The 24,736-nt window shown below is 35.1% G+C and overlaps 1 protein-coding gene across 1 annotated transcript in view; it reads right to left on the bottom strand.

Annotated features, from left to right (window-relative positions):
- Nucleotides 1–3,327: 3,327 nt before the first annotated feature.
- HFM1 (helicase for meiosis 1) overlaps nt 3,328–24,736 on the bottom strand; it is a 53,248-nt gene continuing 31,839 nt past the window's right edge. The window contains exons 23-42 of the mRNA XM_042785695.1: nt 24,317–24,408; nt 23,349–23,455; nt 23,211–23,258; nt 22,901–22,998; nt 22,682–22,813; nt 19,697–19,782; nt 18,628–18,711; nt 17,464–17,621; nt 16,659–16,762; nt 15,008–15,163; nt 14,517–14,612; nt 13,976–14,094; nt 13,043–13,125; nt 12,745–12,854; nt 10,528–10,626; nt 10,018–10,078; nt 9,653–9,758; nt 9,129–9,286; nt 8,759–8,846; nt 3,328–7,009 (exon numbers count right to left, since the gene is read on the bottom strand). Coding sequence (XP_042641629.1) covers nt 8,780–8,846; nt 9,129–9,286; nt 9,653–9,758; nt 10,018–10,078; nt 10,528–10,626; nt 12,745–12,854; nt 13,043–13,125; nt 13,976–14,094; nt 14,517–14,612; nt 15,008–15,163; nt 16,659–16,762; nt 17,464–17,621; nt 18,628–18,711; nt 19,697–19,782; nt 22,682–22,813; nt 22,901–22,998; nt 23,211–23,258; nt 23,349–23,455; nt 24,317–24,408 — 1,964 coding nt within the window. The 3' untranslated portion in view covers nt 3,328–7,009; nt 8,759–8,779. The remainder of the gene's footprint in view (nt 7,010–8,758; nt 8,847–9,128; nt 9,287–9,652; nt 9,759–10,017; nt 10,079–10,527; nt 10,627–12,744; nt 12,855–13,042; nt 13,126–13,975; nt 14,095–14,516; nt 14,613–15,007; nt 15,164–16,658; nt 16,763–17,463; nt 17,622–18,627; nt 18,712–19,696; nt 19,783–22,681; nt 22,814–22,900; nt 22,999–23,210; nt 23,259–23,348; nt 23,456–24,316; nt 24,409–24,736) is intronic.

Below are 24,736 nucleotides of genomic sequence, written 5' to 3'. Positions count from 1 at the left end.
GAGAGACACCCACTTGTACCTCTTCCTAATGCAGTTTATTTTCCTCACTAAGCAAGCTTTCAGTCTCTGAAATGCATCTCTGTGATATACCACAAAATAAGCAGATCTATTTCATGGCCCACACTTTCTTAATCACTCTAATTACCATACTTTTGAAATAAAATTATTTGATAATGTGTTGATGCTTTGGTGGATGCTCCTTTTAAATCTAATAGTACAATTTTTAGAAAAGACCCAACTGACCTCAAAACCCAAAATCTTTATGATACTGAAATACTGAAAATGTTAATGATCCAAGCTACTGGGTGACTATTCTTTGAGTAGAAATTCCCAGCTAAGCAGAAAAACCTCCTCTAGGCATAACATGTAAGACACAAGAATGGAGCTCTGGGATAAAAGAAGTTTATTTCCTGCACCCAGTAACCTAACAAGTCTGGACTACAACAGCTAAAATATTATATCACAACCAGAAAAAAAAAATTAGAACCCTAGTAAACAATTCTACACTCTCATTTTCATTTAGATAAATGACTAGGATTTATAAACTGAAAGAAATAGCTAGAAAGGAAGTTCTGACCTGCACATCCAAGTTGCTAGATTGCCACCCACGGAGGTCTATGGCGGAGCAGATGCTGACATGCAATCTGTGGGGGGCCCCACACCACATAAGGTGATTGCACCCGAAGGAGGCCAGGATCCTGTGGGAAAAAGCAGCCCCTGCCATTGTAGTTCAGCACTGGGAGGACTGTAACATACGGGGGTGTCCCATGTCAGAGCATCTCGGGAAGGGCTGCAACCTACGGGAGGGATTCAAGTCAGAGAAAGTTTGCGTAGGCCTGTCTCCTGTGAAAGGGGGACCACGCTGGAGCAGGGGGAAAGAGTTCCAGAATTTCCCCCTCCCTGAAGATGGGAGAAGTGGCAGCACCCCCCCACTCCCTGCCCCTTGCGCCACTGGGGGAAGAGATAGAGATATCGGGAGCAAAGCCGAGCCTGGGAAGAAGGGAGGGGTGGGGGGGAGGGCGTTTTCAAGATGTGCTAATGCTTCTCAGTGGCCTATTCTATCTGTTAAGTGGTGGTGTTGTTGTTAGTGTCTGTATTAAATTAGTATTTTTTTCTTTCCCTAACGAGTATGCCTTTTGCCTGCAGCTGTAATGGGTGAGTCACCCCTCCCTGTCCTTATCTCAAATCCTGAGCCTTTGCTTATTTTCCTGGGAGGGAAGGGGGGGAGTGAGCAGCTGCACGGTGCTCACTTGCTCTCTGAGCTCAAACCATGACAACGACCTGTTGCTTCTGGGAATGCATTCAGCTCAGTAAGACCTTTACCAGGGGTTTGAAAACGAAGGTTTGGCAGGTCTCTTCCAAACCCTTTACTGCCTGGCTCCCAACATCTTTCTTTTATGTTAGGGTATATTGAAGAAGCAGCAGGATCCTGTCAGTAAATGAACCCTCCATTGCAAAGTCACCGTTGCAACCTTTCAGGGAAGGAAGTGGCTCATTGACTGGAACCCTGTGTTTGCTTTCATCCTAGCTGACATCCCAAGGGCATTCCTCAAGGATCTTGGGGAGCTCTGCCAGCTTCCCTGGGAGCAGTATGGGGCTGTTCTACAGAGCTTGGCTTTGCTGATGCCTAAGCTCTCTATGGGCACCAGTGCTGAAGTCATGCTGAATAATGTAACATCCAAGTTCAGCAACTAGATTACTACTACGTCAAAGACAGTTCAATATTAAAATTAGCTAGAGTTAATACTTCTACTGAAATACATACCCTATTTTAGAGAATTTGTGCAGCGAGCTGCAACAACTGGGGTGAAATGGCATATAGAGCTTTAGCTTTGAGACACTTGTTTTCTGGTTTGGCCAAGCATCAAAGTTGGTCAGTGGTAGCCTATGAGAGGCAGAAATTTTAGATGCATGAACTTATCTTTAATACAAAAGATAACCCGAGGAAACTATTTGGGACAGTAAAAGTAATAGCCCTATGTCTGCTTTAATTATATTCTACCATTTATTAAAGTGACTAGAGCAAGTTAGCAGGAATTCTGTCTTATCCAAACAACAAGAATTCCTAGTATTGAAGATAAGGAAAAGTGCCAAATTTGGAGTTGTCCACTTGTATTGGTAAATATTCTGAGCACTTTTAAGTGCTTAAACTGTTGAGATAAATGTTTTGGAATCTATTTCTACAAATTATAACTTAATTAGATCAAAAGAAGAAATTCGCAATTTCATAGTGGGCACAACTGATAGAGCCTGAATCTAGCTGGAAGTGTGATCAGGTATCAACATGCAGCAGCTTAAAAAAAAGTTACGCAAGCTGACCTTAATATGTGTGACTATCAGGTTTTCACTGTAGAAATATGTATTTTTCAATATCCTTTTCTGAGCAGAAATCATGTCATTTATATGCAAATCAGACTATATTCTGCAGCTGTTTCTTCTGGGCTGAAGCCATGGGAATTATTTGCACTTAATAAAGCCTCATAAATAGGTTTTGTCTCTAAATGGGTGGGGGAGCAGCAAATATATCATAGCCATTTACAGTTACAAGCATCTTTTTATTTTGAAAGTTACATGCATCCTTTAATAGGAAGTTTCACAGTTACAAAAGAAACACTTTCATTTGTATAAACAAAATACCCTTACAGCCTTCAAAACAAAAGGCTTTGCATTTTTCCCTATGCTCAGCTACCTAAAAATGTAGAAATTGCCATGTAGCATTAATTAAAAGGACAGTCTGTATCATCATTGCATGCTAGCTCCATGTAATATATGTTAAATACAAGAAGAAATTCCTTGCTATTGTATGTAGGCACTTTTATTTGAAAGAACATACACCTTTTTTATAGAAAGTATGTCCACCCAGTGTAATCTACTGCATTTCTGCAAAGTGTGTAACATTTTCACACACCACCCATCAGGTGTGTCCCTCAAGTCCTGGCACATGGTAAAAATCCATTTAAAAACCACAGGAGGACAGACTCAGGACCACTCAAAGCACATCCCACAAGACCAGACTAAAAGTGTAGTTTTTTAGTGTGGTAGGTAGCATACTAAAGTGAACTGGGAAACAACTTTCTGTAACTTGTATAAACTGTCTGGATTGTGACCTCTTGTTAAGAACAGGACACGCAGTGCAAGGCTGCAAATTAACAGTAGCACAGTTTTCCAGTCACTTCACAACCCCAGGGAAGAGCAACGATCATCACCGCCTAAAGAAAGATGGAGGACTGTTCTGGTTTAAGCCGGCAGGCAGCTAAACACCACACAGCTGTTTGGTCCCTCAGTAGGATGGGGGAGAGAATCGGAAAAAAAGGTAAAATTCATAGATTGAGATAAAGACAGTTTAATTGGACAGAAAAAGAAGGGAAAATAATGATACGAAAATATACAAAACAAGCGATGCACAATCTAATTTCTCACCACCCCCTGCCTGATGCCCAGACAGTCCCTGAGCAACGGGCCACCAGTCCCTGGCCAACTCCCCCCAGATTTTAGTTCAGCATGACATCATATGGTATGGGATATCCCTTCGCCCAGTTGGGGGCAGCTGGCCCAGCTGTGTCCCCTCCCAGCTTCTGGTGCCCCCGGCCTCCTCGCTGGCAGGGCAGTATGAGAAGCCAAAAAGTCCCTGACAGTGTAAGTGCTGATCAGCAACAACTAAAACAACAGTGTGTTATCAACAATTATTCTCACACTAAATGCAAAACACCAGCTAAGAGAAAGAAAATTAACTTTATCCCAGCTGAAACCAGGACAGAGACAAAAGGGCTCCAAGGGCCCCTTATCACTTAGAAAGACGCAGTCTCTACCCCATCCCACTCCATCTGAAATACCTGTCAAGAGCACCTGGAGACCAAGAATTAGGACACTGGGAGAAAAGTGAGGGCCTGGACAGATATAATTGTATCTCATACAGGTTTAAAGAACAAATACAGAAACATGGTTCAACTGAGGCGGCCCTTATCTCAGCTGAGCAGTGGCAGACAATGAACCACTGATTTTTTTCAGTCAAGCTGAACTTCATCACTGTGAACTATCAGCACACAGTACGTGCCTTAGTTTATTTTCATATAAGCCCTCAATAAATTCAATGTGGCGTTAGTCCTCTGAAGGAAGTGAGTTTTACCCTGACTAGTACCTCCTTTTCTATTTCCTTGTTAAGTAGAGTTAGAAAAAAAACAGGCATTCATGGATCTCATTTAAAAATTTTGTCAGTAAAACAATTGATATGATACTGCTCTCTTGCTTCTACATGAAAAGCAGAAAGAGTGACAAAGAGGTAATCTCTTTTAGAAGAGATACCACTGAGTCTGTCGTAACGATCCCTTAGAGAGGTATTGTTTCTGCTCTACAAAATTACTAATTTTAACTATTTTTCAGGTGCATATTGGTTCCACACAATGACTTCTGTTCACTCTTTATCATTATGCTGACTGCCTTTAAGAGCACCAACTTTTATACGTCATGTAACTATTCTGTGAAGGTATATTTAAGTAAAAATACACCCAAATAACGAGAGTCTGACTAGTCGCAACTGCCGTTATTATTTTATCAATCACTGTAATATTTAACTCATTAGTCTCCAAATATATGGATGTCTACATAATTAAAATGATCATGAGACATGCTGCATACAATTAAAATGATGTCACAATATATTTACAGTATCCTATATGCTATAAACGTGCCTTATACAACAAACTTGTCTCGCAACATGTTTAAACACTATACTTATTTTTCTGCTAACAATTTTTGAAAGATCATGGGTTTTGAGTGCATATTGCATTTTCTTCAGGCACAGATATGGTTGACCTCAGTTTATATTTTGAAACCAATGTATGTGATGGGACAAGGAAACATGTAAGGAAGTTGAAGTTAAATTAAAAGCAGGTATGAGCATGTATTTTATTATGGAGAATCAGACAAGTAAGATAGTAAAATCTGACTTCTTGTCATATTGAATTTACTTTCACAACTCCATTATGGGAAGCAGTATTTTTATAATGTAAATTTTACAGAATCATCCCCAGACTAAAGTCTGTGGCATTCTGCTGTATCCCCAAAGAATTACTTATACAATCCCACTGATTCAAACTCAAGCCACTCATTTAATGTTACAACTCTATGCAGAATTAAAAACAAGGATCCTTTCAGACTTTAACAATGTTTTTATGTATTTTAGTCTGTCTTTTATCTATTGGTAGTATCTTAGTGAAATTGTCTGATGTTACCTTGTTGAATTTAATTAGCCTGTTTTATCATCTGGGCAGCACCTGAAAGGAAGCTGCATGCAGCAACATTAGTGGAGCACAGCCATCTTATGCTGTACAGAAATGAGACTATTCAAAACTTAGAAAAGTTGGATCTTTATGTGCGTAAAAGAACTTGGGCATCTCATGTGCCCAAGAAAGGCAATATTCAGTGAGGCTGGCTGTGAATTTACAGCACACCAGCTTCTCCGTGCTAACTGTATGTGGTCACTGTCATCGCAGGTAATTTGGTGAGTTCCACCAGGGAGCAGTTCAGCCCTCTTACAATCTGAATCATCTGGCAGTGTCTGCCTCTTTCTAGTGACTACACAGGGAGTCCAGGTAAACTAGGTTTATCATGGCGATTCAGTTAAATGACTAGAATTGCAGCTCTTCACAGCTATGTCTATACTTACCTCTTAGGGCATGACCTGGGATTTTGGTCCCCTGGCCATTCATACAAAGCACTGGTGGAGAGAATCACCACTGTTCCTGCCTGGAAGCCATCTGATTTCCATGGAAATCAAAAGATGGTGATGGGCAGGAGTTAAGCTCTGCATTCTGCTGGGCTAAACACAGAAGTAGTATAGTAATTGTGAGTTACGTCAGCTTGGAAGTTTAATTTAAGAAAAATAATTCAGATTTGACTAGCTTTTTTTAATTCTGCACTTTAGTCTTTCTGCCTGTATTTGTTTTGAGGTATAGTCACTGTGTATCTGCAATTAATTACTGCCAGAGAGACCTACTATGGTTATCACTTCCGATCTTTCAATTATTATGATTTCAAAAATGGAACAATAACAAATGCTACCATATGAAAAGCCATTTCTTCTCCTGAGATAGAGAACACTTCAGCATATAAGTACTTCCAAATTGGTTTTCTGAAAGTGATTTAGGCTTTAAAGAGTCACAGAGCTAATATGAATAATGAAGCAAAAGAACAATGCCAAATAAAGCCCCTTTCAAAAAATGGTTTTGCACCAGAGGTTCAATATCACTGTAAAGACACTGCAATACTGAAAGATTTATGTCCTGAAATCTGTGAAATGCTGCCAGCAGCAATAGTAAAATTTTGTAATTTTCCAAGGATGATATAAGATGCTGATTTCTTGTGAAAAACAGAGATTGGAAATGATCTTATAAACCATCTGCAAAGTACTCTGATTAGTCTTGAAAGTCCTGAAATGCATTTGTTATCATGTGTTCTGACTATGGATCAACTGGAAATTAAAACCTTTTAAAAATCAAAAGGAAAAAATTTGAACACAGTGTCAGAAAATTAATCAGCTTGAATGCTGAATAAACCGAACAATAACTACTGAACTCCTGCACTGGAGAAAACTAAGAGGAAAATAAAATGCCTGCCTGCAAAGATATTTTAATTTGAAGTAATAGTCTAAATATAAACCAACTCCTATAAACTAACTAAAAGCAAGTGGTTATATTTGGCCTATAGAAAAATAGCAATAATGTGAATTACTTTCTACACATTATACAAACTACCAAAATATTTCACAGAAAAACAGAAATACACCTTCAGTATAGAAATGGGGCCAAAAAACATCTCGAAAAGATACTTCCTTAGTACAGAGAAATAAATAGAATCTTACCTTATTCATTTTTATGAAGACCTAAGCACAATCAACTTCCACTACAGTTGCTACCGCACAGTTCGGAACCTTTAGAAGGAGCTTCACGCAGATTAGCAGGAAAAAGCACAGCACATGCCATCAGAAGCATGCCTGGTTTGCAGGCAAGGCCTGAGCAACCAGCAGATGGGAGGTTTTAGAAAGTTGCAAGTTTTATAATCTCAGGATTATATAAATTATATAAATAATGTAAGCACAAGATTATACTAATTGTTTCCTTCCACTCCCACTTTCCATGTTTGACGCTTAGCTTTGTGTTGCTGTCTAAAAGCTTTTGTCAAACTTGAAGAAACTGAGGAACAGTTCCATTAGTTGTTGCAAGCTAAAAATCATAGGGAAGGGCAGGAGATAAATTAAAGAATGCTATGTAAATATTAACTGTCAAGCGGAAAAAAAAAAAAAGTGTGTATTTCAAGCAAGAGGGAGAGAGTCAGGTGCTTAAACACTGGCATCAAGTACCATTTTAGATGCCCTAGTAGGCCTGGAACATCTGCATGGGGGAGACCCGTGCTCTTCTGGCATGGTAGATAGAGCCCAGGGAAGATTCTCTGGGGCACCTAAAACAGCTCTGCATTCTGAAATCTCACCCTGACACAGAACTGGGAGGTGACTAGGATGTACATGACTAGGACTGCTGGGCTAAACACAGCAGCAGTGTAGTAATTCCAAGTTACCTCAGTTTGGAAGTTCAATTTTAAAAAAAAATTGAGACAAAAATAGATCTGATGTATTGCTAACTTCCAGATATAATGAAATATTTAAGGCACAGCAAAGTGAGTTATAAGCTTGTGCCTGCTGGAATTTGCAGTCAAAAACATATTGAGTGGTGAGTGTTGAGGCTGCTTGTGCTAGGCCATTCTTTCATATGAAGAAAGAGTTATACCAGAAAGTAAGTCAAAAGTATAAGGAAACACTGGAGTCAAGTAAAATGTTACTAGCTGAGAAAAATTCAACCAGGCAAAACATTTAGATGTACCACAAATGGTGCTGCAAGAACAGACTGCTAATGTTCCATGTGCAATTTTAACATTTTAATTCCACACATTTCAAATAATTAACAGTGAAAATTAACATTCTCTTGGATTTTAGGCAATATCACATATTTTTCTAATTGTTGAACTTGCAAGGTCTACGCTTCAAACACTAGAGCTACAAGAAGATACCCAAATGCAATGCTCAGTTGCCTGCATCTGACTAGGATGCATAAATGTCCATTTTATGACCTTGGGTGTCAAAGAGAACAGCCAAACACATCTTCAGAATATTGTTTATAGACATTTTACAACTGGTTTGTTGACAGTCTGGAAACATGTTTGCTTGAAGGAAGTTGCACTTTTTTATTAACAAGTTGATAGCACTGTCAAAAGAATGATAGTGTAGAACAACTTACCACTCTGTTACTTCTACTTGTAAATCTAATTGTTTTACAGAATCAGTGCTATGAAAAATTCAGTATTAGAGAAATGGAAAGGCAAAACCATTAAGAAATTTCTGAAGAAAGGGTCTTTCATTCATTTAGGGTACTTGTGAGCAGGGCATGTAACAGCTTACTTTCCCTTATGTGATTTTTAATTTATCTATAAAAACACCCTCCATTTGACAACTATTCTCCTTTGACACATTCCAGTATTTTTCTTTGTAATCGTGAAAATGGCAAGGTCAACAAACAAATATCTAAATATGTTTCAAAATTAGATAATCTACTTAGAATTACATAAATTAGACATCAATCTTATTATCTACTCTGTGCAGTAATCCAGCTATTGCTAAATAGGTATACAACAGAAATCAAGTTCTCTTAACTGGATTTGAAGGCTTCACTCTGTAAATATGACTATCTTTTTTTTCTCCAGCACTTACAATGTATTTTCTTTGTATGTTTTACAAAATACCATCAAATATTCCAAGAAAGGGGTTGACATCGTTGTTTTCATCGTCAAGAAGATATCTAATGAAGATTAAGCAAACAAGAAAATGAAATGAGGTATAGTACATCAAAACCTATGAAATCAGGAACACTATGCAAAGTATAGTCAAGAGATACCAACACAAGCAAAATAATTTTAAAGTATTTTCCTTTCTAAGAAAAGTTAATTGCTACTATTACTGTGAAAATTAATCTTTTTAAAATAAATGGTTTAAATTAACACATTGCCTAAAGGTCCATGATCCATGAAGAACTAAGCACTGGAATGCTGAGGCAACAGCAGAATGTTACACAACGTATTACCTGGGATCCACTTCTTTTTCCTGTTCTTTTGTGAAAATAAAAAAATCATCTTTCCTAGTGAATTTCGAAGAATCTGAGATTATTTTTGAGATTGAAGGACACTGTACGTTTTTCAGCTCTTGTGAAAGATTTGAATGCTTTTTTTCTTGAAAACTGAGCTGCAATGTAAATTTTAAAAAGTGTATATGGTTAAACTGCCAGATTGTTGTAGTATGTAGTACAGATATTGATATTATGGTATTTGACAAGGACCAATCACATGATAAATATATACTGTATGACTTGCAGAATCACAATCACACTGAGTAAATAGTTTTGAAGACATACTATATAAACTAAATTCAAGTCCTAGTTCTTTGTATCATGAGTATCACACTGAACACGGTATGCATGCATGTTTGGACAATACAAATTGTTTCAGGAATTCAGTATGTCCAAACTGATTCATAAATCAGATATGGCAAATATATTTACACATTAAATACTCTTATTATAGGAAATTCTGTTAAAATATTTTTGCTCACCATATTCATATTTCCACTCTGTACAGATACATTCACTTTTGATGTGCTGCTAACCACAGAAACAACTGAGTTCCAAATACTGGTCTCATCTTGTAATGTGCATGAGCTGAAAATACCAAGTTGAATAATTTAAATAATTTTACAAAAGTGCAAAATTATTTACTTTCAGTTCAGTATTTTCTATTTATTTCCCTTTACACTTAAATTAAAAAAAAAATATTCAAATCCTTTAACAATCCATACCTTTTAGAAGTTTAACCTTCACTCACTTTTATGAGTGAAAAAATACATTTAATACAGATACATATGAAATACAGACAATATTTTTAACTGAATAAAAGTTTCATAAGTTATATAATGCTTACGCTTTTGAAACATCATTTGTGGCTTTGCTTCTTGTATACTGGCAAAGTGGTTCACACTCATCTGGAATTTGAAGGCAGATATTTTCATGTTCCACATAAGAATGAAAGTTTTAAAAACTGATTCACAAAACAGCTGAAACTCCTTGTAAATATTTTACATAATATGATAAATAATTTGAAAATTACTCAAATACTTGAAATATTTATTCTGTGGTTTTGGGCTAATGTAAAGATAACCAGAGATAAGCAGTCAGATAAAATAACAAATATGCAGTTGCCATCCATTCAAAAAATATTTAATTATGACTTTCTCAATTCTCCCTTCCATATTAGATTTGTCTCAATGTAGGTGACATTAAAGGTAGAGTAATAAAGCTGGCAGTCAAGTCAATTAACCAAAAGATGTCAGGTAGTTCTATTCATTGTATACTATAATAAATTATTCTCAAATAATAGCCTGTAAAATAATTTGTACAGAGGAAGCAAAGAATTTTGTTATAATAACCTTACCTAATTCTCTACTGGCAAAGTTGCTCGCAAATACTAACTTCTCATCATCAATATCATCCCAAATATCATCTCTCAGTTCAAAGTCCACGCCCAAAGCATCTGAAAAACAAGATCTGCTTTTATCTGTATCAGTGGAGTTATAGAGATTTTTTTTTTATGCCATTGTCTCTTGGCTCTTCTCACTCACAAACACTGGATGTTTCCAAGAGAAGGCTGTAATACAATGGACAAGTACAACAAAAACTGTTCTATGTTTTACAACCAGTTGTTCAATCTATTGAAAGGATTGTCACATACGCATTTTTTTCTCAGCGTTATTTTGAGAAAAGTTATTCTCAGTGTAGATTCTAGAAAAACAGGCCTAATAAACATCACTGCAATTTCACTTTTTTTCTCTGTCAGAGGTGTTGTTTGAGTCCAAGTTTAATACTTCTAATTCAGTCCTTTCTTCTGTCCAGTTTTCCAAGCAACTCTGAATGCTGTCTTTCTCCCATACATCTAATGTCTAAGAACTAGCTATGACAAACACACTTTCAAGCACTGCTAAAATTCTTAATTAAATTTGTGATAGTTAATGTTCTAAAAACCCCTTTTTTTCTGGTGCAAAGATGACTTTCCTGTTTCTTCTCTTACTCTCTGTTTGTTGTATTCTCTCTTTTCATCACCAAACCAACTCCCTCTGCTAATTCTTTTTCATCTCTCTTCTGCCATACTACCCTCCAGCATCAGACAGTGCTGGAATCTTCATTCTATTGTCATGGTCCTAATACGCCTAAGAAACCCTGACCCAAGTGTCTATTTCAACAGAGTGGGAGCAGAACAGGCTCAAATCGAAAATGCTGTTCCACTGACACTGGTAACACCAGGAAGGCACTGCTATTGTAATTTTGGATGTGCACAGTCAGCACAGTGCATTATTGCACAGACACACAGACTTTAAATACAGTACAGGTTTAGTTTACTACAATTTCACAGTAAATTCTTAATTACCTACTTTTTTTTTTTTTTTTGTATGGAACGGAAAGATACCATATTACAGATGCAGTTAACCCTATAAAAATCACAATAACTGATGCCTTGCTTCATTACAACTATTTTTAGTGCTTTTTTCTAAATGCAGCTGGCCCAATCAATATGTCCAAGGTTACCTCTTCTGCTACTGTTCAGTGGAGATGGTTTTTAGTCAGTAATATCTACTATGTCCCCTTGATTCTGTATGATTAGCCTCAAGATGTTCTTGAGCACAGACCATGGAATATCCATCTGTCTACCCATGTGTCTTTACTCTTTTTAACACAATCATATCATACACTAACTGCCCACCCCACCCAGCAACTGACAATATGGCTATGCAACAGTCTTCCATCTGAAGACTAGATAACAACTATAGCAAGTGAATGAGTATGGCAGGAAAATATGAAGCATTAATTTAAAAGAATAGGATTACAATCCCACTGTCAAGATATTACGTAAAAATGAAATTATGCAGTATAGCTGCCAACACTTAAGGCAATATGAACTAAAACACATTTAAATTCATTTCAGCACAGTGTTTCTTATATGTCTGAGTATGATCTAAACATTGGAGCTGCTACTTATTAGCCAAATTAATCAAAACCCGATTTACCTCAACCTACTGTCACCAAATATAATGGCAAAAGGCATGAAGTGAGGAGAATACCATAGTTGTGTACCGATAATGAAGACTGATCATTTAACACCAAATGTAAAAAAAATTGTGGCCTTTCCAGTGGAAGAGAAACAGAAAAAGGATTTTTTTTTCCAGATAGAGCTGCTTTATCAGTTATGAATTCAGTTACTGAATGGCCACATTTTGTCAACTACCAAACAAAAGCTCGTATTTCACTAACTTCTTCCAGCAGAAAGGGAAAAGAAGAAATAGGAATAAAATATCTCTTGTATTACAAGTGGCTTTAGTGGAAATAGAGTCATACCTTTCAGGAAGTACTTATAGACTTGGACCCTCATGTATTTGATTTTGTCATTACTTTTTTACTTCAAGGTACATTTAGATGCCTAGATCTACACTATACATTCTTAGCAATACCAGAAAGAAAGCCAACTATATTTCCCTATACATTCAGTGTTCTATAATGCTATAATGGTTGCTGTAGTGATTTCTGCAAGTTTGAGTTTACAAGTATATTCAAATCAAAACAGTGAAAATCATAATTTCAAATATTAGCAATAACTTACTACTCTTTCCATAATTCCGGGATTGCAGTTGTTTCTGAGAGACTCCTAAGCTATTAACATTATCTACCTGGTCCACTGAGGGTGATGAAGATGACTGTTTATTGTCAGACCTATTAAAAAAAAAGAAAACCACAAAAAGAAACCAAAACAAAACCAAAAAACTCAGTGACATGTCAGTAAAACAGTTGTAGAAAGCTGCAAAATAATTTTATTCAGAAAACAGTTTTTAGTTGCTCTAACTCGACATACTATCTAGAATAAGACAGATTTCTTTTTTGTTACTTATATTTATCAGTACCTTGGCAATGCTGGCGACAAAGACTTAGGTGTAAAAGCAAATTGTTTGAGGTCCACATTCTGAGTATGATTTAACATCTGCATCTAAAGAAAGCAGATTATTGTAATTGGTATGATATAAACATACTGAAAACTATTGTTTTTAACAATCTTAATGACAACATTAATATTGTATCAAGTGAGCATAATTTTTAAAGATCACATAGAAGATCTTTCTGTTGTCTGCTTATCTAACGTAATCAGTTAAAAAGGTTTGAATTACATTCTTCAAGTGAAGTTATCCAAGTGCCCTGGCAAAATCAGACTGATTATCACTAACTCCCATCTTTATTAGCTATAGGCTAAATCAGTCCCTATTACAAACAAGCAAGCAAACAAAACTGTGAGGAGGAAATAAAACACTCCAATATCTCAAGTGCCATTCTTGATACAGGAAGTATTACTTTAGTATTACATTCAAAGGGATAATGTGTAAGCCACGAAAACTTTCAGAGGTTAAAAACTGACATGGTTCATTTACTTATAAACAAGTAGATCTACCTGTCAATGGAAAAAGATCTCTTAGTACCATTCCTTTGATAAATACCACTATTTGTTCTCGTTCAGGTCATATTTTGTCGAAACCAAGTCACAGTACAGTACCTTCCAACGACATCCCTGTATTTCACCCATCACAACCTACCAAGTGCCATAATCATAAAAACAAGAGTACGTTCACTGAAGTGGATCATTGGAAGCATTCCAAACAGCAATAGAAACTCTCAAAGATTCCTGGACCTTTGGCACCTTTATACTTCTTTGCTGTTTGCATTCTACTCAGAAAAGACAAACTTGAACATTCATATTTGGTTATAAAATTGTCCCTGCAGACAATACACAGAAATGCATAACAGATTAAAATAAATATTCAATGGCTGACTGTATTCAAATGAACCTTTAACCGTTTTACTGGGGGTACAGATGAAACTGAGTTCCTGCTTCTTAAATCAGCTAGGTATAAAGAAAACTTTGAATCTCCATTCATCTCAGACTTTGGAGGTACTCCCGTTTTACCTGAGAAAAGGAATGAAAATAATCTTCAGATTAGATTAGAAGGGATAAATCCTAATTCTTTCCAGATCAATAGAAACTTTGCCACTAAGCTTAGTATTGTCTATTAAAAGATCCTAAAAGATTTAACACACTGATTAAATGATTTAACACACCAATATTTATACAAAAGCATAACGAGCTTGACATTGCTCTTAAATCATATGCTAGCTGTTCTGAAAAATATTATTAATCATTGTAGTGACTATAAAAGTGTTACTGACAAAGCTTTTTATTACCACTTTCATGACTGCATCATAGCAACAACTCAGGCCCGACTCTCTTGCTTATATTGCTTCTGTTAATGTAGCTGTTGGTATAAATGAAACTATTTGAAATTATATTTGTCTAAAAGTAATAGAAATAGTAGATTTAATGAAACTCACAGCAGTCATGTCCACACACATCCTTATTTTTACAGCGATGGTTGCATTCTCTGTTTCCATATTTCTTGTAAGTAATCTCTTGTTTAGATCTGCCTCCTAAATATAATACAGAAATGCTCATTTTTTATTTCACGTCTTGTTGAGAGAGTACTTCATGCAGTAAAAAGTTAAAAGTAATCCAAGTCACTAGAATTTTGTTGCCTTCAGCAAAACTTTGAGCTGCACAAACAACATGACTGGAAATAAATTAATCAATGATATTGAAAAACAGAGGCACTACCACATTCCCAAATTCACACAGTAATTTTTCTTACGTTCGAATTCATCAAAGAATTGCACTGTAGTACTTGACAAGCAGAAGGAGCAGCGTTGCATTTTTATTATACTTGAGAAAGAAACAGTATGGAGAAATATTCAGCTCTCTACTGAAAACAAAATTCAATTTTCTGTTGACTTTTGTATTAACCAGATGTTGTGATCTGACCATTTACCTCTATCTACTTTTGCTGCTGGCAGACTTTGTGGTGAGCCATAATACATATCAAGTGAAGACTCAGCTTTCAGGTTTTGATTTGTAACCACTTTACTTCCCACTGGTTTTGGTGTTAAGTAAAAGGCAGTATATGCTTGCTGTATATCAAGGCCAACTTTGAAAAAAAATACAAAAATATTTAGAATTGCTATAAACTATTTCTAAACTACTGATTACCTTCAATTTTCTAATGAGTTTAAGAAAGCATAAGCATTATTAAAAGATCACAGAAACTTGTTATGATAATGTACCATTAAAATCACACTATTATACGAATGGATTCTTTATGATTGAGATTTAAAAAACCAAACATTTTCAGAATTAAAGACATGGTTACTTGAGTAACGAAATTAGTTCCTTTAACAGATTTTTTTCTGTATTGTTTGAAAACAAATTACGTTTATCTACAGCTTTGCACCGACAATATAATTTTGACTTTAAAACTGTACTGCAGTCTGTGTTACAAGAGTATCAGCAGCTCTGTACTGGCAAAGGCATAAAATAAGTATGTTAATAGCACTTTTGAAGTTGAATGCTAATAATGGTTCTAGTTCTAAATAAACCAAAATTCATCTAAAACTATGAGAGACATCATTTGTAAAAAGAGTATTTTCAACTTTAGGCAAATATTGCTGGAAAACCAGACAGGCTTTTAAAAAATCAGAGATTTCCTTTAAGTCTGAAACAGAAGTGACTTTAAAATAAGTAGAGACTAGAGAGATCTGCTTTTAGACTAACTTCACTACTACCAATTTCAGAAAAATTAACTGTTGTGTTGTTTTACTCAATGTGTAGATAGCCAAGCAGTAATAAAAGGACCATTTTTTCTTCATCTCTGTTTGGTTAGGAAACCCTCCTTTTTCCTGAGCCACAAGTTTAGCCATAGGAATACAGATTATTCCAGGCTTGATTATTGTAATAGTCTCAATATTCAATGTTTATCAAATATACTTCAGTTAATCTAGCACATAGCAATCTTCTTTACAGGTGGTGCATGATGACAGAATTTAATACAGCCAGTCTATTATTAAATTGTATTTCAAAGTTCTGTGTTTCAAGGTCATCAATGCCTCCCCTCATCTGCTACTATACTTCCAATCCTATGGAAATTGACACTGAGGGGACCAATGTTTAAATCTACACACATTAAGGCACAAAATTTTTTTCTACTGTAGAAATTTCTTGCTACTGAAGTGGAGATGAATCCATATCTAACATTTTTTTATCACAATGCAAAACCTAACCATTCACAAACACAGCTTTTCACAGCATAAATAACCTATCAAGCTGATAGGTTATCCCTACTGAAAGTTAATTCAACTTGAAGGTGAAGGGCAAAAGAGAATCCTACTCTGCATCAACAGAGCTAAGGACTATCTCCTAGTAACAGTTTTGATGTTTCCCAGTTCATTAGTATGCTAGTAAATGAAACAAACAGGTATGTAATTAAGAGTGTTAGGTAATAACCCAGTAAAAAACATGTAATAGAATTTTGTTTCCAGATCAGTTCATTTTCTTGTATTTTTGGCTTGACATAAAGTGTTTTAATAATTTATTCAAAATTCTTATGTTTTTTTTTTTTTAAATTAAAAGCATACCAATCAACCTACCATAATCAGAACTAATTAAATTTATACTAATGTCCTCTGATTTAAGAGCTCTTTTCACTTCAATTTTCTTTGTCCAATTTCCAGTTTTCAGCAGCACAGAATCCCTGTAATATATCAGTAACGTTTCATTAGACATGGACAATGAAAACAAGACTATACCATGGCATTTGTAACCAAGTGAAAGTCTTTATTTGGTCTTAGTTCTCAGATTTTGCTTGGTAAGTGGCCTAGGAATAACCTTCCAATAATATATGATTTATGGCCATAAGAGTGCCAGGATCCTGCAGATCAGTTTCAGTTCTGCCAGAAGTGCCAGGCTTCAGCCAGAACTCATGTGTAGGTCATGCAGTTGGAAAAGATTTTGCTTCTCTTTTCCCACTTGCTCCAAGCGTATTTTAGCCAACTGGAGAATTTAATTCCATCTCTGAGTGAAAAATGGCTTTGACAATAAGATATAATTAAAGAAATATAGCTAATAACAGTAAGTTACAACTTGAGAATGTATCTTTTTAATAGGTATTTTTTTTTATATTTATGTGGAAATTATTATGACTTCCATAATATGATGTCAGTGTTGTTCAGATATTTACACACACTCTCTGTACTGACAAGCACACTGGCATGTTTTGGGGATTTTTGAATCTTTTACAGCATTTCAAATTACGACAGTGACTATTAAATGCTGTAGGATAATTTTGTACCATTTGGCATCAGTAGAAAGTATTGCAAAAACTGCAAGTTACAGAAAGGATTAAAAGCCAATACCCTTAAAAGATGCAAGGCAAAGAAACCTCATCATACATACATAATTTTCTGATTAAAAATGACTTGGTTGTCAGCATCTCCTATGACCAATGTAACATAGTGAAAGTCTGTTGCTGTTCTCTTTGTCTGTAGCTGCTCATAGTTTGTCAATTTGATGGTTATCAAGATTTCAGCCAATGTATCACTGTATTTTGGAAGCTAGAAAAAAGTTATATAGAAGACATAACTGCTGTAATATACAAAGTAAAATATATGTCCTTCCATAAATTTTTAAACATTGATACAAGCACAAAAGTTCTGTTCAAGCAACTTCAATTTGTGGTACAATTTTTGTTGTTCTGAGACACTATTATGCACTATACTAACTTGCGCATAGCTGAATATCCTAAAATTGATTAAGTATTGAGAATAAAAGACAGTCTACATTAAGCCCTTGAAAAATTCTCCTCTGTTCAATGTAAAGAGAAAGATGCAAGAAGAAAACTAGGTATATTTTGGCATCCCAACATTCCTCCATAAGATATTTATCATTGTTAAATCTTTATTCTGAGAATAACTTCTGAGATACTCATCTGATATTATGTCAAATTAAAAACTAAAATGCAACTGATCATTATAAACACAGTAGTTCACACATTCATCAAGTTTTTAACTTCAAAGGTGTCTTCAACTTCACAGATACTTTACTGCAAAATAAGGCTATTTTTCAAGTTTTGCATTTTAGAAAGGTAGTGTGGCTATGTGACCTGTTTAAAGACAAAATCAAAACCTCAAAGCTCTTGACTGCACAGGGAATTTATATTCCTAAGTGTGATGTAGAAAATAAACACAAGTTAATGCTTCTTCAGTAAGTTTTATACAGATGTTTTTCCATCTCTAGGGTTTGTTTATATTCAAGATAGAAGAGACCTCTCAGACTCACATATAATGCTAGCATGTGGAATATATTGGTTTGCATCTCTAATGTAAAATGCTATTAACAAGAGAAAGAGAGAGAGAGAGGGCAATCTATTATTATAGGGAATGTCTATTCCAAGGCTCTCCATTAGTTTTTAAATGTTTGACTATACATGCTAAGGTGGAAGGAGGTCACAATATTGTGTAATCTCCTATCAGCAAAGGCTCAAAATTTCTTAAAATCAGTATTTGCTCTTTCATTTGATAATATGAGCATAAAAACATAAAATAAATAGGAAAGCATTACCTGTTCAATGTCAAGTTCATATTTTGGAAGGTGCAAAACAGATTCTTTTATCTGGTTTCCAAAAGGAGGATGTCTGTTTAAAATCTGCAGAGATTTAATTTAATTTCTGATACATTCAGCTGATCAGAGATGCCAACAGAAATGTAAATCCAAGGAAACAAAGTCACCAGAGTAATTATGCTATCAAGAAAAGCTCTTATCACTCCTGGTTCTCTACTGTCAGTGATGCTCAGAATAGCAACATAACCAAAATAAAATTCCACTACTATTTCATGTTTCTACCACTGCTGTTCAGGTAACAGCCAATGAACTAGCCAATAACCCCAAAACCTGACTACTCAGGTTTTATCTGAGATGGCTCTTCTATGTTGCCCTAGTCAAAACAAAACAAATTAGAGGGAAACTGCAAAAGGGGGCAGAAAAGAGAATCCAATTCCTAAAGTCAAAACAGAAAAATCCAAGAAAGATTGATTTCCTTCAAAAATCTGTTGTATCTTCCAGAACACTGGAAAAACAGTTTCCTCAGAAAAGAAGCCAAGGGCCAAAGAACTTGTCTTGGGGTAAAATCTCACTTCCCTAAAATAAGAAGTGTTTTACAGATGATTCAGAAGAATTTTATTCTACAACTATCTTTAACTAAAACTAGCATTAACGGAAATTCAGGACTCATCATTAACACACATTAAGAAAATCTGTAAATACATATTCCCTTTGATATATTTTTCTAACATTCCTAAAAGGGAAATTCATATTCTCCTTTGTTTCAAACCACGTTTATGATGAAATTCTACACATTTAAGCAACTGCTTTCCAAAACCAGCTACGTCAGTGAGATCATCCACATTAAATTCATACACATATAAATGTTCGTACATATTTTCAAGGAAAAATAGCAGTAGCCACATTTTTTTTAAATTTACTAGTATAAATGAATAAACTGCTTAAAAACTTCAATTTTGCTGACAATCATATAGCAGATATATATTAACCATACTGCTTTTACTGGTAACAGTATTAATACTCAGTATTTTTCTTATCATATTTATCTGCATACAACAGAATAAGTTACCAATTCAAGTTCCCTTGCATTTGTGTCTTCTATTTTTTTAAATGATGTCAGCCCAGCATTTACCATAGTGTTTGACAGTGATACACCTGTGAAAAATTTAAATTTTATGCTGTTAAATGACAACCACTAATCTCAAATTATTCTTAACAACTGCATTATAGTAGGTAAAACCAAAGCAGAAATAATTTTATAGTATGTTTGTTCCACTTTTTTGTCCAGCATATCACTAAGTTTTTTCAGTTGATTAAATATTTTATTATTATTTAATTTCACTTATCCATGAGTGAAGATAAAAAGAAATGCAATACAAATCAAACCTGAAAAAATTCAATCATTCAATACTGACAACTTTAAATTACATTTTATAGAGTAAAACAGATTTTAGATCACTTTCTACAAGAGTCAAGAAACATGTTCTGAATATATATGATGAAAAAAAGCATGTCACACAGCATTCTCAGAAGTTTTTCCCCTATGCAAGGAATTATTTAACTATGTTGAAGTCATAAGGATCTCAGTGGTTTTGAGCAAGCCAATAATGAAATTCACCCAAAACCTGATTTATTATAATCACCTATGAGTCTTTGCAGATTTAGCAAAAAATTTTCCCATGGCATATTTGCCACAAAAGCAGACTGGCAGAGAATTCCACATACAATCTTATTCCTCTTTGTGATTCCCAGTTCTTTTAAACTTCCAGTCAGATTTAGAGTTTTCACAGCATATGAAAGGCATTTCCCTTACCCGGAACTACAGCCTACTACAGTAACTACAATAATTTTAGATAAAAAATACTATCAAATACTTAGAATGAGTATGTGGAGTCTTCATACTTAATTCTGTAGAAACAGTAAAAGAGATCTGAAAATTAAGTGGGAAACCTCTCAAGAGACTCTTGGGTTGCCTATTGGAAGATGTTACAGCAATCTTGTAAGAAAAGACTCACTTCAATGCAAGAAGTTAATGCTTTAGAGAAACAGAAGATCTTTTGTCCTTTTATGTATATTTGAACACTTTTTGGGTCTGACTTAGGGAAGGCATCTTCTACCATCTCCCCTCTCCTTTGCAGAAGCTCTGCAAACAGTCTGAAGACTGAAGACTCTCACTACTTCTGCAGCTACTTCAGTTAGAGCTGTTGCCTTGTTTCTTTATAAGTGAAGCTGAAAACTAGTTCTTTTGTCATAATTCCTAAAATGACAGAAGAGTTTCCACCAGTGAAGAAAATACAAGATACAAATAAGACATTTTCTCCTTGTCCTTATCTGTTTCTGAGCAAGAAAAAAAACAGAAGTGTAAATCAAGCTGAACAAGTAGTAAAGGCGATAAAATCCTGTACAGCAACTGATCATTATCCTGTCTGTCAGAACAAGCTAACAGAAATAAAGCATATCATACAGCAATGACAGGGAGCATCATTATTGGACAAGAGTAACAAATTGAGATAATTGTAGAAATGCAGTAAGAATTCAACTGAATCTTCAATCTCAGTAAGGCCAAATGTCAGTTACAGAACAATCACTCTTACAAAGGAAATACCGATTACTAAGGCTATTTTTTAAGATTGAAAAAAATAACATACTGAGATAAGTTTAAAAATCAGGGATTTCTGAATATATTACATGATATCAGTACACTTCCATGAGCTCAAACGATTCACTTAACTTCACAAAGACCTAGAATAGGCTTAGCAGCCATAGCATGACAGAGATCAAGAATCAGACATCATAACATAGGCATCAATTCAATATTTGATTCAAGAAAAAAAGAGTGAACTGTCAGCAGACAGTTCAAAAGAAGCCTATGAGCAGAACAAATGGAATTTTGAAAGTCAGCAATTTTTTGTAACGTACGCTGCAAGAGCAAAGACAGCATAGGAAAAAATACCAAAAAAAAAGGAAAACAAGACAGAGATGTATATATAGCACTTCTATTATTAAAAAACTAAAACTGACTTTATTCTATTGAATATAGTGTACTGGAAAGGGTTTGTCTACACTGCAAGTGCCATGTTTATTCCACTCATCCTAACCCCCCTGAAATGCTGAACATGAGGCAGACTCCTCAAATGATCGTGTGCACATCAGCACAGATCTGGCAGCTGTGGAAATGGGTTCCCAGCACGCTGTACTGTGCTGCGCACAGGCTAACAAGCCTTGTCTCTTGATTTGGATCCACATGAATGAAGTAATACACCTTCTGCACCTGAGCTGGCAAGGCTGTAATGTACTGTACCACAGGGATGTTCTGGCTTAGCTATTCTGTAATTTGTAGGTCTCTCTACTATCCTGTTCTGTACAGAGCAGGTGTGTCTTTAAAGAGGAAATACAGAAAACACTGCAGTGAATTCTGGAAGCATGAAGGTATGATAAGACCAGAAATCAAAGCGGGAAGCTGTACTACTACCTCAAACAATTAACTACATTTTTGTAATAGAGGACTCGGAAATTTCTGAACTCCTTTTCAAATAATTACGACAAGGCGGTACTTCCAGCTAGAAGTTTGTCTGGTAACAGAGCACAGTGATAGAAGATTATTAGAAACTTGTGATCCTCATGTGTATAAGAACGTCATGCACAGTAAATTTATTTCTATTTCACGATTCCTATCCATGTCAATGCAAATTAAAGGGCTCTCATGCATACGAGTAACAGGACCTACAGTGACAGCTGTCTGGAAAGGAAGGCATAGCCTAGTCAGAGATGTGCAATCACACAAATGTGGAATATGCCCAAGATACTGAGATGATCATTAAAAAAAAGGAACAACTCTGAAATACTTCCAAAGCCTGGAGAAAATTACTGAACAGATTACTTTTACTTTCGTCATGACAGCCTATTCTGACAACTGTGGTACTCTATTGTGACAAATGAGTAATTAGGAGACTCATTTAACTATGTAGAGCAGACACCCCAGAAATTAGCAGGCTATTTGTGAGTTTTGATTCGCTATCAGATTACAACTTTATAATTTCTGACTAGTACCTACCAATTTTTTCCAATTGCTTAGACACATGAAGTGAATTTTCCCAAAGTTTGCACCTGAAACACTTTGCTAAAATCAGAGAATTTAAAAAAGCAGAAAAGTTGTTCTTGCATGATGCCAGGAAGTCAGATAACCCTGTAAAAATAAGACTGACTTGTATTAATCAAATAAAAATGTACCTTATTATTATATGTACTAGAAAAGGATTAAATTTTACCATACATCTAGTAACTCTTAAGCCATTTCTAAATATTCTGCCAGTATCTTGCGTCAAAGTGAAGTCCTGAATAGGAATGCATCCTAGCTGAGCCTGAATAAGACTAGAAAAAAATATGTTTTGGTGTATAAGCCATACAGTAAGCAAAGTATAACAGCATAAAAGTTTCTACTGGAAAACATAAAAAAATTCAGAATAGAAAGAATGAAATGCAAGATCTGGTCCTCTGTAAAACAACGCAAATTTTAACAGGGTCTTCAACAGCCATAAACGACACCTTTTTGTTAAAAAGCAACAACACAATATAATATTTACCAGTTTATTTTCATTTCTCTTGTTTTTATCTTCCCCTCCATTGGAAACCTATGTATGAAAATATACATGTTTTCTGCTATTGATTTTACTTATTGCTAAAAAGATACTTTCCTTTGTCGGTGTATTTATTTGCTATACCTGATAGTCATTTTGTCCTTGTCTTTATTCAAAGTGTTAAGTATTTTCTTTTCATTTATTCTTAACTTGACATCCAGAAATTCTGTGCAGTTGGAGATCATTGTAATCTGTAAAAGTTTAACTTTTTAATTAATTGTCTGTCTTTGCCATTTTTTCTATCACTTCTTCCAACTTTTTAAAAAAAAAAAAACTTTTAAAAACATTTTATTTTCTCAACACTATGACCATGAAAAGATGGTCAATCTGTTCTTTCTAATACTGACCAATGTTCTTTCATCTTCCTATAAAGGCTATTATATAACAAAAGGAAAAGGTTCTTCTTTCAGCTTTTAATTACTATTCTACTTGAAATTATCCACAAATCAACCACACTGCTAACACTTTATGACATAAAAGGCAAATATAAATAGTTTTTGCTATCTGTTATGTATTTCATTTTACTTTCTTCATATTTTACTAACAAAGAGCCATAGGAAAACAGGCATTCCATTTTTTTCATGGCCCATCTGTTCTACCATGGTATTTGCTTGAAAATAAAATGCCTTTTGTGACTTAACAGTGGCAATAACCTGTTATCTGACAGAGGAAAATTTCTTAAAACAGAAAGACAGTAACATTCCTTTAGAAGTAAAATCTGCTCTCCATGCAGCTGGTTTTTGCAGTAAGGAAAAACTACTAAGCCACAAAACAATACAGTGTTTAATACATAAACAGAACAGCTTCAGCAACTTTGTATCTTCATAAGCAAGGTTAGTGAGGGGAGAAAGAGTTGGAAATTGAAAGATCTCAGAATACAAAGCCTCAAAAATACTCCATATGGAATTTATTCAGATGTATTCTCTAAAATTTTATACTTTACATAAACAAAGCCTGCGCTTTTTAAAAGAAAAAATCCCCTTCTGCTTCTTATCTTTGATCTGTTTAAGTCAATGAAACATTTGTAAATTTTATTGAAAAAGTTAAATTACCAATTCATTCAAAGTCTCTGTTCCCTTAATTGTGAAAAATTGTTTCACTGTATCAAATGCAATATAATACCATGCCATTAATCTTCCAGTCTCTGTAAAAGAAGAATATACCTTAAAAAATAAATACGCAAAGTATGTTTTTAGTGCATTTTTTTTAAGTCACAAAATCAAATTAATTTTCTTATTACAGGGCTCTCTGAGATTTACCACCATTGACTCAGCATGTTATTGCCCCTAGCTGTCTGATGGATATTACTGATCCCATCATAAAGTGGCAGAAAGAAACACGTGCCAGTTACAGTTTTCTCCAATGGAGATGAATTCACACTAATATACTAGACTGTGAACTGTGACTGCGGAGAATCCAACCACCTCTATCAGAGGATTGTAGAGAGGAGCAGGTATTGATAAAACCTGTCC

Source organism: Tyto alba, unplaced genomic scaffold, assembly GCF_018691265.1.
Source record: "Tyto alba isolate M040663 unplaced genomic scaffold, T.alba_DEE_v4.0 Super-Scaffold_1000006, whole genome shotgun sequence".
Taxonomy (NCBI): Eukaryota; Metazoa; Chordata; class Aves; order Strigiformes; family Tytonidae; genus Tyto; species Tyto alba.
The sequence above is the reverse complement of the archived record's forward strand: the minus strand, read 5'-3'. Positions and strand labels throughout refer to the sequence as shown.